General features: G+C 43.9%; 1 protein-coding gene across 1 annotated transcript in view; it reads right to left on the reverse strand.

Moving 5' to 3' along the window:
* Positions 1–10,315: 10,315 nt before the first annotated feature.
* The window catches only part of MRPS28 (mitochondrial ribosomal protein S28), a 74,133-nt gene continuing 68,923 nt past the window's right edge, over positions 10,316–15,525 (reverse strand). The window contains exon 3 of the mRNA XM_016216095.2: positions 10,316–10,724. Within this exon, the coding sequence (XP_016071581.2) occupies positions 10,559–10,724 (166 nt within the window). The 3' untranslated portion in view covers positions 10,316–10,558. The remainder of the gene's footprint in view (positions 10,725–15,525) is intronic.

Below are 15,525 nucleotides of genomic sequence, written 5' to 3' on the forward strand. Positions count from 1 at the left end.
TTCAATTTTTAAACTCTTTATTATCTTGCAAGAAGCAATTTCAAATATGTCAGGTTTGTCAAACCATTGTTGACCCTGAGCAAGACGATATCTACCAAGAAGGGCTCCTGTGCCTAACGGGGCTCAAGCTTACAAGCAGAACGTAGCAACCCCTTCTAAACAGGCGCCTCTCCGCAAGCCCCACCTTAGGGAACCTGTCCTGCCCGCCCGCTGGGCTCCTGCCACCTGCGCCAGCCCTCACAAAGGAGCCCCTGGAACCACGTTTCAAACAACAGGACTGAGCCTCTTCCTGTCCAACTGGACCTCTGGGCTGTATCTCCATCAGCATCTTCACTGATCAAGCAGAAGCTCTCCATTCTGACCAATCAGGACAGTGCTTTATGGACCAATCAAACTGCAAGGATTTCGAGTCCTCATTTGCATGAGGACAGGCCAACCAGGAACCAGGGGTGGGGACTTCTCTCTATATCAGTCAGCTCCCCTCTGGCCCCGGAAGCACCCATTTCCTTTCCAACAGGCTGGAGAGGGTGGTCTCCCTGGATGGAGCTGAGTTACAGGGGACACATCTCACTGGGCGGGCACAGAGGGGAACAGACCTGGGCAGAGCAGGCGGGAGTGGAGCCCAGCAGCTGTCTAGCCTGAGGGGCCCCACCCCAGGGCCACCTCACAGCTCTGCTGTCCACACCCTGCTGCTGCTTCATAACTGAGCTGTAACACTACTGAGTTTGCACTGACTTAAGTTTCCTCCTTGGCTGCGCCTCAAATTGGGGATTCCTGTTGATGCTGAAATAGCTCCAGCGACCATCGGTTGACACCATCGATTTTCTACTGAGAAAATATTTGCCCCGTGGTGATCCTGACGCTTCTGCACGTTGGCTTTTTTTTCTGTCCCAGCCATGGGCTAAGTTCTCACATGCCTTCGGGTCTTCCTATCTGCCAGTCGTTCTGTGTAGATGCCTGCCTCTCTCTCTACTCCTTCCCAATCTCCCTCCCCCCGTTTCTTGGCAGAGGCACGCCCATGCAAGTTACCCAGGTACAGGCCCATGCAAACTGAACTTTTTCATTCTGGAACTTATCAAATTTTCCCTTACACAGTGCATTTGTTTTTGAGAGTCTGTGTGTAGTATCGTTTCGCACTGCAGTGCAAGTTAAGCTTGGCAAGCCCAGGCTGCAGTGGCTGGGCTCACACCTGTTCTCCTGGTCCCCAGGAGAGGGCTGGGGGAACATTCCACGCCCACACTGCCTTTCAGGGAGCCCCTGGGAAGTCCAGGGGGTGCTCTTGTTCCAAGGACTTCCAGAGTTTAAATACTACCAGACACAATCCCAGACTGCATTCTGCTCATTGAGATGTTTAAGTGTTTCCATTTTTTTCTCAGTTTTTATTATTCCTCACCGACAACCTCTAGGGAGCAGGAATGTGCCCAGGGACTGCAAACTCCTGCTCCACGCAGCCCAGGAGAGCTTCCCTGCTTGTCAAGCCACAGAGAGAGTTGCCACAGTGACGGGCCAGGGGCTAATCCCTCTTAGTCACCCCAAACAGAAGGAAAATACTAAGTGTCCACAGTTAGAGGAGAGAACCTCTTAGTGCTTTCTCGCATTTCTTTTTCTTTAAGGCTGCTTTTAAAGAGGCAAGTATAGACTGGAAACTATCTGTTTACACTCTGGTGGCAGAGCGGGCATCTGGACAGCGTTGAGCTGTGGCGGTACTTTGCTCCCGAGGAAAAGTTCTGTTTGTTACCATATGACACAAAGTTATTTGGCTTTTCAAAAAGGCGCCATTCTCCTTCTGGGTTCTGTACAGAACGAAAGGCTAGATTTCAAGATAAGCTATTTTGAGAATATTAAAACGTGCAAACCCAAGTGAAAAGATCAGGAAAAACTGGAAAGGAATCCAACAAGTCATAAGGGAAATGTGACAATATAATACCTGCTTGGAAAATATATTACTGTTTGCTGCTTATTGTGTTTCCTTTAAGCACCTCCTACCAAGGAAATGTCCATGTGAGCCCTGCCTACCCGGAGGGTGGGCTGAGCCAGACTGTGGCTTGAGTGACACGGAGGCAGGAAGCTGGGGGGGGGGGGTGGGTTTGGAAGCTGAATTCCAGGCACAGGCTGCACAATCTTAGTGACAGCTGGAGACAAAGCTTTCAGAGTACTGGGTGCTTTCATATCTGATCACCCAGGTCCCAAGGGGCCAGGTAGAAAGGCTCCTACTGAAAATACGTAAAACCGTATATATATGGTTTTAATGTAACCTCCATACACGAAAAGTAAGGTGAGGAAATAACAGTTTTTAAACTAATAATACTTTTCAGTGCCTTTGGACAGGAATTTTTGAGAGGCTACTGGTAAGTGACTCAGCACAGAGGTGACTGTCGTCAAGAACTGACCAGACAATATCAAAGGCACGGAGTTGGTGAGCCTAAGGGGGAGCATTGCACGTGTTTGCCCTTCGGTCTCACCCTAACAAGGGCAACGAGTTTAGATCCAGAAAAGAGGTGTTGCTTTTGCCAGAGACAGAAATAGGGTCCGTGGACATTGTTCCTCTAGGGAAAAAAAAAAGCATTTAAAAATCCAATGGGGCCAGAATATCCATCAGGAAGTGATGACCTTATATTTGAAGTAACTTTCACATCCACACACACACAGGGGGCCTGGTGTCCTCCCTCTTTTGCTCCCTGGGAATGGGCTTGGAAAGCTGAGCCCGAGGTCAGGGAAACGAGTGGCTCCGGGCACACAGCTGGGACGAGCGCCAACACGGGGTGCACGCGCGCCCCAAATGCTTATTACTGTGGTTGCTGTTTGCTTAGTTTTAACTGCTGCCTGGGAGGGCGCTGCGAAGAGCAGCTCTGCTCGCCTGCTCGGAGCCCCCCGGGTCAATGAAGAGGCGGGCCCTAGCCGGTCCGTGAAGGCCTCCGTAAGAGGCTGCCGCCCGCCCCGTCCAGGCTGCGTCTAGCCGGGCCTCCTTCGCGGCCCACGGCTTGCGTTTCCCCTTTTCGTAAAGAGCAGAAATGCTTCATCTGCTGTGTCACAGCTTAACCTGCGGGCTTGGGCCAGTGGAAACACAAACGGAGCTGACGGGAGTTTTGCTGTGGCGACAATGTGGTCATTGAGTGAAAAGTGGGACAGGCCATCGTTTACTACAAGAATGAGGGCATGTGAGGGGTTCTCAGACCAAAGAGCAGAGATGGGCTCTTTGTGAGGACAAATCTGATTCAGAGGCACCTGGTCCACTTCCTGGGTTTTTGTTTCTTTAAATTTTTTCTTAAATTTATCTTTATTGTTGAAAGTATTATAGATGTTGCCCTCTTGCCCCATTGATCCCCTCCCCCTGCACCTCTCCCCAAGGCTTCACCACACCATTGTGTCCATGGGCTGTGCATATATGCATGTAAATTCTTAGGTTATCCCCCCTTCCCTCTGAGATTCTTCAGTCGGAACGTGCTTCTGTGTCTCTGGATCCATTTTGTTCATCGGCTTATTTTGTTCATGAGGTTCCACATATGAAGGAGATCATGTGATACTTGTCTTTGGTATTGAACAAACTGCCCAATGCTTAGCTTCTACGTAGCCGTCTTGCCAGCATCCTTGAGGCAAGAGCTGCCTGTCAGCACTTGGGTAAAGACGATCTGTGACTGATGGAAGGAAAGTGCTCCGAGGCCGCTGGGAGCCCACAAGGCCCACTTGCAATTCATGAAAGAAGCAGAAAGCTCAAAAAGAGAGCGCAGTTCTGTGCCTTCCCTCTTCAGTCTCCTCAAACGCCCCACGACCTTGTCTCAGGAAAGTCTTCCCTGGCTGCAATGAGTACATGACAACTCTGTTTGTGCCCAGAGAAGTAAAAGAGCAGAGTTCACAGGAAGCAGTGAGGCATCCTTTCCCGTCACTCAGTCACCTCCTCCATTGTGCCCTGGGGACCAGGAAAATTCTACCCATGAAGCACGGCCACAACCAGCTTCTGGCTATAAAATCACCAGGAGATGTGAACCAGACGGGAAGGTGACTTGAAATCTGTGTACGCGAGATCTGTTCATGCAGCATGACCTTTTAATTTCTGCCCAAAGCCGTAAGACCAAGTGGTGAAACCCCATTGACTCAGAAAGCAGGGCTGACAGTGGGGTGAGGGTGGAGAAGGCTGGAAGACAGGAGAGAAATGAGGGGGACCCAGGAGAGGATCTGCACCAATCTCACTCAGATGCCTGCTTCCTGCCTCGGGGAGCAGTTTGCAGAACATCTGTCTTTCTCTGTTGGTAGAGACTCTTGAACACTGATGGCCAGTGGATCAACTAAATCACAGTCAACAGAGATGAGCATTTTCTATGTGTATGACACTGTGCTGGGCACAGAAGATACAAAAATGAGAAAAACTACTCCCTATCTTGGAGGTATTTACAATTTATTACAAAAGTTTCAATACTTCTCTAAGACATAAATCTACGAAGTACTAATTGGCTTCAAAACAGAAATAACTAATCCAACCATTCTTCCACCCACGTATTGATTTAGACACTTCAGGCCTAGGAAATTATATCAGGGCACTCTTGAAATTGATTTTTAAAATAATCATTTTCTTATTTGTTTTCTCTTTTTTCCCCCTAATACCTTTCATTTCAGTGATAGACTGATCACAAGTTTTAAAATCTAAAACAAAGCTGTGCTTCTGGAAAGCATGGATAGATCAGGAAAAAAAGATATCACAAAATGTATGCACATTTCTACAAAGTTGCTCCCAACCCTCTTCCAGACTTCTGTAAAACCAGCTAACAAACTAGGAAAGGATGCTGACACCAATAGAAGTGACAGCTGACAGCCAAGGAAGGAGGTGGGAAAATGTTGAAAGCAAACAGAACTAAAGGACAGTGATTGAGAGTCAGTATGATAAACAAAAGGTCCCTGCGGTTGAAGAGCAGCATGGAGGTTACTAGAAGCAGTTGCGACACTGACATGCGTAAGCATAGCGGCTGATAGGGGGATGGCGACAGGTAACCAGTGAAAAGCTGTGCAGAGCGCCAGGTCTTGGGCCAGGACACTCAGTAGGAGCGAGCCGCTCTCCCCACCTCAATGCCCAGGAAATCACATCATGATGAAGCTGAAGTTGTTTTCCACCACGGTGCCCTGAGTCATCAAGGGAAACTTTCAACCCTGTTCAGTATTCTCTAGTTTAAAAAGCAGGAAATGTTTTGGGGTCAGGAGACTGAGTAATTCATTTTCGAGTTTTATAGGCAAGATTTGGTCGTGTACACATTTACACATTCCCTAGCAACTGAAATCTGATTCATCAAGGGTTTACAATGTTTTCTTTGATCAATAAAAATTTGAAAGAACTTTCTCTACTAAATATCAACCATGCTCACTATATCATTAGAAAGAGTTAATCAGAAAGACATTATATTTTCCATATATCCCTGAAATCATTTAAAAATACTAAACGTGGTCTATAGTGGGAAATGCATGTTGTGTAAACTCTGTCCAGGTGGAGAGACGACAGCGTGAAGGGCGTGTGGTGACTTGGCCAGCCTGCTCGTGCTCACAGGGACCATGTGGCGCCGCCCGCAGGCCAGGGGGTTTGGAGAACACGACCCCGTGCCTCTGTTCGTCTCTGCAACAGAGGCAACGGCTGCAGTGTTTTGTCCCAATGTGCAAATCCTGTCCAGGCCCTAGGGAGGGGCCACACTCTGTGGTCGGTCCCCGTCTTTCATCTGGAGGAAGATGGCATCGGAATAGAACATAAACGTGACAAGCAGGCCCTGACACACGGCAGAGGAAACAGCCAGCACGCTCCGGGCCGCGCTTCCCGGGCCTGACTCGGAGCTGTCTGGATAGTTGAGGGTACACTCGAGGGAACCCCTAGGAGGCAGGGTTGGCCTCTGTCGTGGGGCAGGAGGGCAGGAGCAAAGCCGGAGCACACGCAGGGCCTCTGAAGAGGAGCGAGCCCCATCTGATTAGCTGCAGGTCCCCTTCATAAGCACGGCAGCTCTGCAGAGTCTTCCTGCACGCGGTGGCCTTTCTCAAGTGGCCGTCCAGGCGACAGGCGAACATTCAGGGCAGAGCACTCCCCCCACACCCCTCCCCACCGGGCAGGCTTGGAGGGTTACTGAGAAGACAACCACCATGAAGTTAACTCTCCTCGCGTGAGCAAGACTTTAATTTCTGGTTTACCAAAGGAGCCAACTTTAGAGTCACCCTTTCCTGTTCTTTGTGGAAAAAGGTCTTTCCTGGTTTTTCTAGGTCTTGCTCCACACCTGTCGGGTAACATTTAAGTTAGATGATGTGGCGGCTGATTGTAATATCCACTCGGTAGATTGTCCAGGACTTTTTCTGGTCCATTAGTCACGTCAATTTTGTTAACTCCTGCGCAGGAGCACGAGTGGGAAAGGGAAAGGTGTTAGCAAAGGTAGAGATGACTATGCACCAGGAATTTTTTTTAAACAAAATCACAGGCATGGGATTGACTACATTGTCACCCATCTTGCAATTTTGGAAAATTTACTAGTATACCGGGCACCACTAAATATGTCTAAAAGATAGTTATGCAACAACATAACTGAGACACACCATTATTTCTGACCAGTAAGCCTGAAACATTTACCCACAATCCTGCTCTCAGCTGCCTGCCTGAGTGGGATTCCCACTCCTTTTAGTATGGTTTGGGGAGTTGGGACATTGTCTTCATCTACTGGCTTCTGTGGTACTCACTGCATCTAAAATGAAAGATTCTGCATTGAAATGTTGCCCGGAAAGAACCAGTATCCTGCTTTCTTTTATTCATTCATTTGAAATAATTATTGCTATCACAGCCTCATGTGCATTTTCCCAAACCATAATGATTTGAGACTTACAGAGTCGGGCAGGAGAGTGGGGATTGTTTTTTTAAGCAGGCAATTTTGTGAAGCGAATGGTAGTCATCTGAGCCATTCTTTGGTTTCCAAAGGTTTCATCTGTCCACAGGATGATTTCGAGGTCCACACAATTTCCTACCTGGCTAAGATGCTACGTTAAAAACCCTGTTTCCATTTCCCACACATAGAATGCAGGTGTGGGAATGTAAAATTAGACACATTTGCTGTCGAGTTTCCTACATCCTTTGGCTCAGAAAATCTGAGTTCTTTGTAATTAGTTTGAAAGAAACATGGGGGAAAGGCTATAGTCTTTTCAAATAAACTACATGTTCCCCTTAGGAATTTATACTGAAATGTGTATTTATTTTTAAAAACCAAATGATATGACTATAAGTAATGCGATGCTGAGTCAGCCCCAAGGTCTGACCAGCCTGTGGCTTCAGAGTCTCATGGTATCCCATTCATGTTGGCCTCAAAAGTTTGAGGATTTGCTTCAAACTTGAACCCTTGGCATCCTTAAATACTCAAATCTGGATCTACCATTCATAGATTCATCTAACCTTTCCTGTAGTCCTCATGGTTACAACTCTTCACATCCCTCCTGAATGCAGAACTGACTCCCATCCTATGAGCCCAGTCCCCAAGACTCATCCAATCATGGCATCTGCCCAAAGTCCAGATCTTGTGATTTCCATCAGGTCCCAATCCTGCCACCCCTGACCAAGACACCTATAAACTGAACAGAAAACTACCTGCCTTCTACACATGCCCGGCAGGCACCCTAAAGATGACCTCAATGGTCCCCACCTCTTGGTGTTCAGGGGCTTATATTAACACTCTCTCCTTAACTTGCTACTAACCAACAGAATATAGCAATGCTGAAGGAATGTCACTTTTGTGATTAGATCACATACAATAGTGACTTGCATCTTGCTAGCAGTCTCTCTCTCTCAAAAAAAAAAGTCTTAAAAAAGGTTAGGGGGGCGGAGCAGGAGGAGATGTTGGAAGGTGATGGATACGTCTATCACCTTGGTGGTGATGGTTTTATGGCTGTGTACTTACCTTCAAACTCCTTGAGTTGTAAACATTAAGTATGTACAGCGTTTCCACCAATCATACCTCAGTAATGTGGTTTAAAAGAAGAGAAAGGCAGTCTGATTTGAGCAGGCAGCTCGCAGACGGCCTCCAGCTGCTGCACCTGCAGAGGCCACCACCGTGTGCTTGCTGAGGTGGACTCCCTGGGCATCTCCAGTGACTGAGCAGGACAACCGGCAATGGCCATTCCTGCCTAATAGGGGGCTCTTCTAATGCGCGATCTTTGCTTTGGGGCTCTTGACCTACATAATTGGTGGTATAAAAATGTTTGCGATCTGCAAGTTTCTATCTTTTGTCCACACCTCTTCCATGAACTGCAGGCGCATACGTCCAACTGCCTTCAGATCTCCACTTGGATGGCTAAGAGGCACCTCACGTTTAACACATCCAAAACTGACTCGTTACTGAGGCCCCTCAAACCTGCCCTTCTCTGTCCCAATTAAGGGCAATTCAGTGCTTCAGTTGTGCAGGCCAAAAACCTTGGTGTCATCCCTCACTCGTCTCTTGATCACATACTCCATGTCCAGTGTTAGAAAATACCTTAGCCTCTACCTTCAAAATATATCTAGACAGCAACCACTTCCCACACCCACTGCTACGACACTGTGTGTCCAAGCTGCCATCCTCTCTCGCCGGGGTCACTGCAAGCCTCCTACAGGCCTTGCTGCTGCTGCCCTAGTTCATGTTCAGTCTACTCAGCGGGTCTACTCAAGGGATTCTGCTAAACTGTCAGTCAGATTACATCCCTCCTCTGCTCAGAATCTGCCAATGATCCTCCATCTCAATCAGAGTAAATAAAGGCCAAAGTCTATACTTGGACCTACAAGGCCTCCCTCCCCACTTCTCCAGGCTCATGTACTCCTCTTCTGTTCAGCAACACGGGCTTCCTCCCTGTTCCCTAAACTGGACAGGCACAGTCCTGCCTCAGGGCCTTTGCACTGGCCATTCCGCCCATTAGAATACTCTTTCCCAGAGCGTCATGTAGCTAGCTCCCTCGTTTCCTTCAGATATTATTCCAAAGTGAATTCCTGGTAACTACGTATGGTGACGAATGTTAACTAGGCTTACTATGATCATTTCGCAATATGCACAAACATCAAGTCAATTATGGTGTAGACCTGAAACTAGTAATGTCAAAAGTTGATTATACTTCAATAATAAAAAGCTCTTAGAAGAGCATTTTGTAAATTTATCAGTGGCAAAATAAAATCTTTTACATAAAAAAAAAGTGAATTCTGTGAGGCCATTGACACACCTACATGTCAATCTGATACCTTATAACCCCATTCCCGGCTTTAAATTTTTTATATAGTTGACATATAACATTAGTTTCAGATATACAACATAATTCTGTAATTTGATATACTGCAAAACGATCACAATAAGTCTAGTTAATATTAGTCACTATATGTAGTCACAAATTTTTTCTTGTAATAAGAATTTTTAAGATCTACTCTCTTAGCAACTTGCAAGTATACAATACAGTATTAACTATAGTCACCATGGTGTACATTACACCCTTTATTTATTTTTAGCTGGAAATTGATACTTTTTAACTCCCTTCACCCATTTCATCCACCTTACCCCCTCCACCAATCTGTTCTCTATATCCATGTGCTCATTCTTTTTTTGTTAGATTCCACATGTAAGTGAGATCAGACAGTATATATCTTCCTCTGTCTGGCTTACCTGACTTAGCATAATGCCCTCAAGGCCCATCCGTGCTGTCACAAATGGCAAGATTTTCTTCTTTTTCATGGCCAAGTAATATTCATACACACACACACACACACACACACACATTTAGCACATCTTCTTTATCTATTCATCTAGCAAGTTAGGCTGTTTCCTTATCTTGGCTGTTATAAATAATTCTGAAATTAACATGGGGGCACATACATCTTTTTGAATGTGTTTCTCTTTCCTCTGGATAAGTGGAATGCTGGTAGCTCTATTTTAAGTTTTTGAGGAATCTCCAAACTGTTTTCCATGGTGGCTATACCAACGAACATTCCCACCAATAGTGCACAAGGGTTCCCTCTTCTCCATGTCCTTGTAAACACTCGTTACCTCGTCTTTTTTATAACAACCATTCTAACAGGTGTGAGGTGATATCTCATTGTGGTTTGATTTGCACTTCCAGGATGTTGAGCATCTTTCCATGGACCTCCTGGCCATCTGAGTGTCCTCTTTGGAAAAATGTCTGTTCAGATCCTCCGCCCTCCTTTATTTCTGTCCTCAGCACAAGTCACTATCTAATATGCTATATTTTTCACTTACTGTCTACTTCCCCTGGTCGAAGGTAAGCTCCGTGATGCAAGCGACTCTGTCTAATTTGCTTACTGCTGTTCTTGGTGTTAAAACAGTGCCATGCACACGGAGAGCACTCACAATGTATTTATTCAATCACACAATTTCTCAATATGGGTTACAGTATCCCAAACAAAGGGAAAAATGGTACAAAAAGGGGGAAGGGAGATATAGCTAAAGAAAATGCTAACAAATAAGAGCTATGATTATAGCATTCGTTATGTCTTCTTTCAATCATTTTTCACAACTTTCTAACTGCATTCTTGATGACTATCCGGGATATACACAGTAGGAACAAATACACTAGGGAAGTCCATTCATTTTTCATGTTCCTCTTTTGATCTGAAGTCTCTATTCTCCTGGAGTCCTAAGAGAACTGCATCAGCCTCTAGTATAGTTGTGTCTGTTGTCGCTCCCAGGAACCGAGATGTAAGTTCAAGGTCTAAGAGCCGCAGCCGGACTCTGGTTCCTATCTGGTATTTCCTAAATAGTGAAAAAAGAAAGAAAAAAATTCTTTAATTCTGCATATCATAACATGAACCACTAGTTTTAGTACAATACAAATTCTAAAATTTGTGTTGGCTCAGGATAAAGAAATTAACACTAGGTATCTGAGAAATAGTTTTTGACATAAAAATAATTTAGTTATATCAGAATTTTCATCTTAAAGTTGCCTTTAAAGATTTTTATAACCAAAATAAAAATGTATTTCAAACTGAAATTCAACCAAGTTGGTTCTTAAAACTGACATTTATTTTAATATGTCATCATTTATTTTTAAAGTTGGAGAGTATCAAGGGACTAAAAGATTTTCAGATACATTTTTTCTCTAAAATTAAAATCTTTTAAAGGAAATTTTACAAAAGCAAAATAGAAAACAAAATCTAAGTGCAAAGTACTTAGCCACAGGGACTGATTGCATTGTAATTTAAGAGTAATGCCAGCCATAACATGCATGATGGCTCAATTTGGTCAATAACTTTATAATACCAAATAAAAACCGATACTCATTTACCTTTCTTCCTTGATCAATTATTTTAAGAGTTTAAACATCAACATTACAAAAAGGTACAGGTGAGTGAAAATATCCCTACTGATTAAAAACCACAAAGCTTTAAAAATCAAAATATATACTGCAAATACTCTAAGTTAATTTTAAAATTAAAATAATTCTATATGAGCAGAAAATGAAGAAGAGAAGTTCTCCCAAACAGTCACTGGAAAACGATTTTGGTAGATAAGAGAATGAACACACTGTCTGGTGAAGTATTCTGAAGGAATTTATAAATGGTCCATGAAACAAACATATAGGCTATTTGGCTTTTTAGTTATTTTTCTTTCTGATTATAGAAGTAAATGTCCTTTTTGTAAAATTTGAAGAATAATAAAGTTAGTCATATTTTCTAGTCCCTCTATAGGTATATATAACATACATGTATGTGTGTGTGTATTTGACAGCAGAGATCACGTTTTCTGTCTTTTTTTAAAAAAATATATCTTTATTGATTTCAGAGAGAGGAAGGGAGAGAGAGAGAAACCTCAATGATGAGAGTCATTGATGGGCTGCCTCCTGCACGCCCCCGAATGGGCATGGAGCCCGCAACCCGGGCGTGTGCCCTGACCGGGAATCGAACTGCGATCACCCGGATCCTAGGTCGATGCTCAACCGCTGAGCCACAGCCGCCAGGCTTTGTCTGTTTTAAAAAATTAAAGTGATATCCTAGACTACTGAGGCATAGCTTTACGTCCTTAGAAAACTGCAGCTGTAGAACACATTCCATGTGAAATAGTCGCTGGGAAACCAGGCGAGCCCAGGGCGCAGTGCGGCTGAACGCTCTTGTCCACGTCACCTGCGCTCTGATGGACGCTTTCCTTTGTCTTACAGCGCAACCCACAGTGTTCATCAGCTTTGATTCCTGTTGACTCCTCCCCTCCTCCCCTAAAACCTCCAATTAATTATCAAGTTGTATTCATTTTTGGAAAAAGATATTTCTGCAACTTAGCCCTTCAAACCTCATCATCGTGGCTAAAGCTTGAGATATGACAAGCCCTCCCCCGACCCCAGTCTAGTCACTGCTCACGACGGCGCCACATCTGGAATGCTCAGGCGTAAACCGCAAGTCCACGTACTTGTCTTCCCGTCCCTTGGCTTCTGTTGCCAGCACTGCTGGAACTTTCCATCTATCTACATCCCACTGGTACTCTAATACCCAAGTAGAACACATCTGATGCCCCTCCCAAGAGCCACATGTCAGAAGGAAGAGTCGGGCCTGGAATGCCGAGAGAAGACGGAGGTTCTGCAGTCCTGGACTTGGGTGCAGATCTGAGCCCTGCTACTTCCTGGCTGGGAACCTTGGGTCCTTTGCTTTCTCTAAACCACAATTTCCTTATCTCTGTTACAGAGATCCAGCCACTTTGCAGGCTTGCTGTGAAGGTTAAATGAGATAACAGACGGAGCACACACAGCACCGTCAGTGCAAATGTCAGCGTCCTCATTCCCTTGTACTAGTGACCTGTGCAAATCTCTGGTCTCCGGTTAGACCGTGTGCTCCCCAAGATCTGGCACTGGATTTATCCGTGTCTGCGCAGTGCCAAAGCAGCAGGTACTCAGATGTCTGCCAATAAATTAACAAGATGCTCGCTGATAAGAGCCACCAGCTCACCAACAGTCTAAAATCTCTATTTTCCTGGCTTTGGCAGCTGTGTGGATTGCTGCATTTATTCAACCTCTCTGAAATCTGCCTGGCACAGTGACTGGCAGAGTGGTTAGCAAATGTCAGTCTCTTCTCCTTCTATTGTTTGTTATTGGTCTGTTTCTTTTTACTTGTTTTTAGGAGTATTACTCATAGGTAGACTATATACTAACCACGATGAGGGGAACAGCGACTTTATAAACAGAGGTTAGCATGTCACAGACACCTGGGACAAAAGTTCTGAGCACAGCCACACTGAAGAGGAAGCCCTCAGTGTAGATGGTTCTGTGTCATAGAAATGCTAGCAATCTCCAATTCAAAAATAAAAACAGAACACCGTGAGGGCCGGTGTTCTTGGTAATTACAAGAGGCAAAACTGTCCCCATTTTTAGATGCAACAGCATTAATAGTATGATAGCTTTACCTTCATCTCTAAAAAGTATGGAAATTCTGCAACCGGTTCAGCAAGCTGGTAGAGATGAAAAGCAAACTGCAGGCCTTAGTGTGTGCTGAATGAAGGAAGCATCACCCAATGTACACGAAACAAAACAAAAACCGTCTAAAAGATTCTTTGACTTCTGCTATCGGAAGTACAGTAGTCCCCCTTTATCCGAAGGGAACACATTCCAAGACCCTCAGTGGATGCCTGAAACCGTGGATAATACCGAACCTGATACATACTATGTGTTTCCCTACACATCCATACCTATGATACAGTTGAATTTATAAATTAGACACAGTAAGAGATTAACAATTATAACTAATAATAAAATACAACAATTATAACAATACACTGTAAAAAGGTTATGTGAATAGCTTTGGGGTCATTTTGAGGTAAATAAGGGTTACCTAAACACAAGGACTGAGATACCTGGACAGTGGATCTGATCACTGTGTACTTAGATGGCGGGCTGGAGACGCTGACACAGGGATGAGTCATGGGCCAGTGCTGCTCACTATGTCAGAAAATCGCATCACCAGAAGCAACACCACCACTGCAGTTTTGTGTTTTAAATGTACCTTTTTTACAGTTTAACTTTGGCTTAATCTTTGCACTGGTAGGAGACCAGTTTCCTCTATACCTGCCATCTAAAAATACATGACTGATGTTCTTACCTTTCAATGGAATGCATTGAAACTTAATCACAATATCAATAATACCAGAACACTGCTGGCCAAGATAACTTTCTGTGATAATGAGAACACGCTATATAATGTGATTATTGAGCAGTTGAAATAGGGCCAGTGTGACTGAGGAATTAAATTTTTAAATTACATTTAATTTTAATTAATTTTGACTTAAATAGCTATATGACCATGCAGCTTTAGACAGTTTCACAATGACAATAAAAATAGTAAACACACTTGTCCTAGAACATATCAATGTACATGTGGCAGAAAGGTTAGTTTTATAGGCAAAATAGCACTTTGAAATAGTTTGTTATAAGTAACTACTAATTAGAATCAGCAATAATAAACAATCAGATCCATGTTTGCCATTACTAACTCCTCAAACACTTCTTTCCTTTCTACTGCTTTTTGTATTATCCCTCAAATCTGTGTGTGACTTTGTACTAGACACACAGCAAGAGAACTGTCTTATTAGCCATTCAGAGGTTAAATTAAATTCTCCAGAAAGACAACTTCCCCATGTTGCAGACATAAAGGTAAGGTACATGGATATCAAGCCACTTGCTTAAGGCCACAAAGTGGTAGGAGAGGATTCACAGACTCTTTTCTCTTCCTTTTCTTAAGTTCTCAATTACCTGTGACTTCTTGCAAGAACTGTAAACTTAATCCCTGTAGGGGTGGTAAGAATTTACCACTTCATATAGTCTTATAATGTCTTCCCTTTGAAATAAAATGTAAGCAATGTTGCTGCCATCCAACTCATTTTAATTGTTCGCATTAGAAAAATAATGAATTTAAAATTATCAGAAAAAATCCCTCCATGGCTTTATGCAATGTTGTCTATTTTTTAAATCTTTTTTTTAAATTAGAAAAAAAACCCAGATATTTATTTTTCAGAAATCTTGTATTTCATATTAAAACCACTGAATGCTGCTGTCTTGAAAGGCAAACAGGACGTCTCCAATAAGCAAATTCAAAATGAAGATAGTTTTGTCTTCACTGCTGGGTGTGTTTCTTTCTTTTAACTTCAAGTGCTTGCCTCGCACTGATCCTTGTGACTCCAGCCCAAATGGATTCAGGCCCGCCCTTCCCTGTGACGGCTCTCTTCCACTGTGCACGTTTCAGACCATATGCTGCAGTAAATGAGCTTGCATGTATGAGCTGTTTAGGAAAAGGGCAATTAAATCTGGTTTTGCATTTCTGCCTTAAAAACATGGTTTAAAGACTTTCTTTGGAGAGGTTTTGACATTCTTTCCATAGACATTCTTTAACATCTGTCAGTGTGCGGTGGTGGTTCTCATAGATGATAATGGAGAGGCTCTCTCTGACTAGTTCTTTGATACAAATGCATTAAATAATACAAAGCTGACAATTACAAGGCCTGGATTGAACCTCAGTATCCAAAGAGAATACTGTGAAAAATTCTGACTTTGCTAGTCAATTTAGCTGTCTTACTGAAA

The sequence above is a fragment of the Miniopterus natalensis genome, chromosome 16 (genome assembly GCF_054644295.1).
Source record: "Miniopterus natalensis isolate mMinNat1 chromosome 16, mMinNat1.hap1, whole genome shotgun sequence".
In the NCBI taxonomy this organism is placed as follows: Eukaryota; Metazoa; Chordata; class Mammalia; order Chiroptera; family Miniopteridae; genus Miniopterus; species Miniopterus natalensis.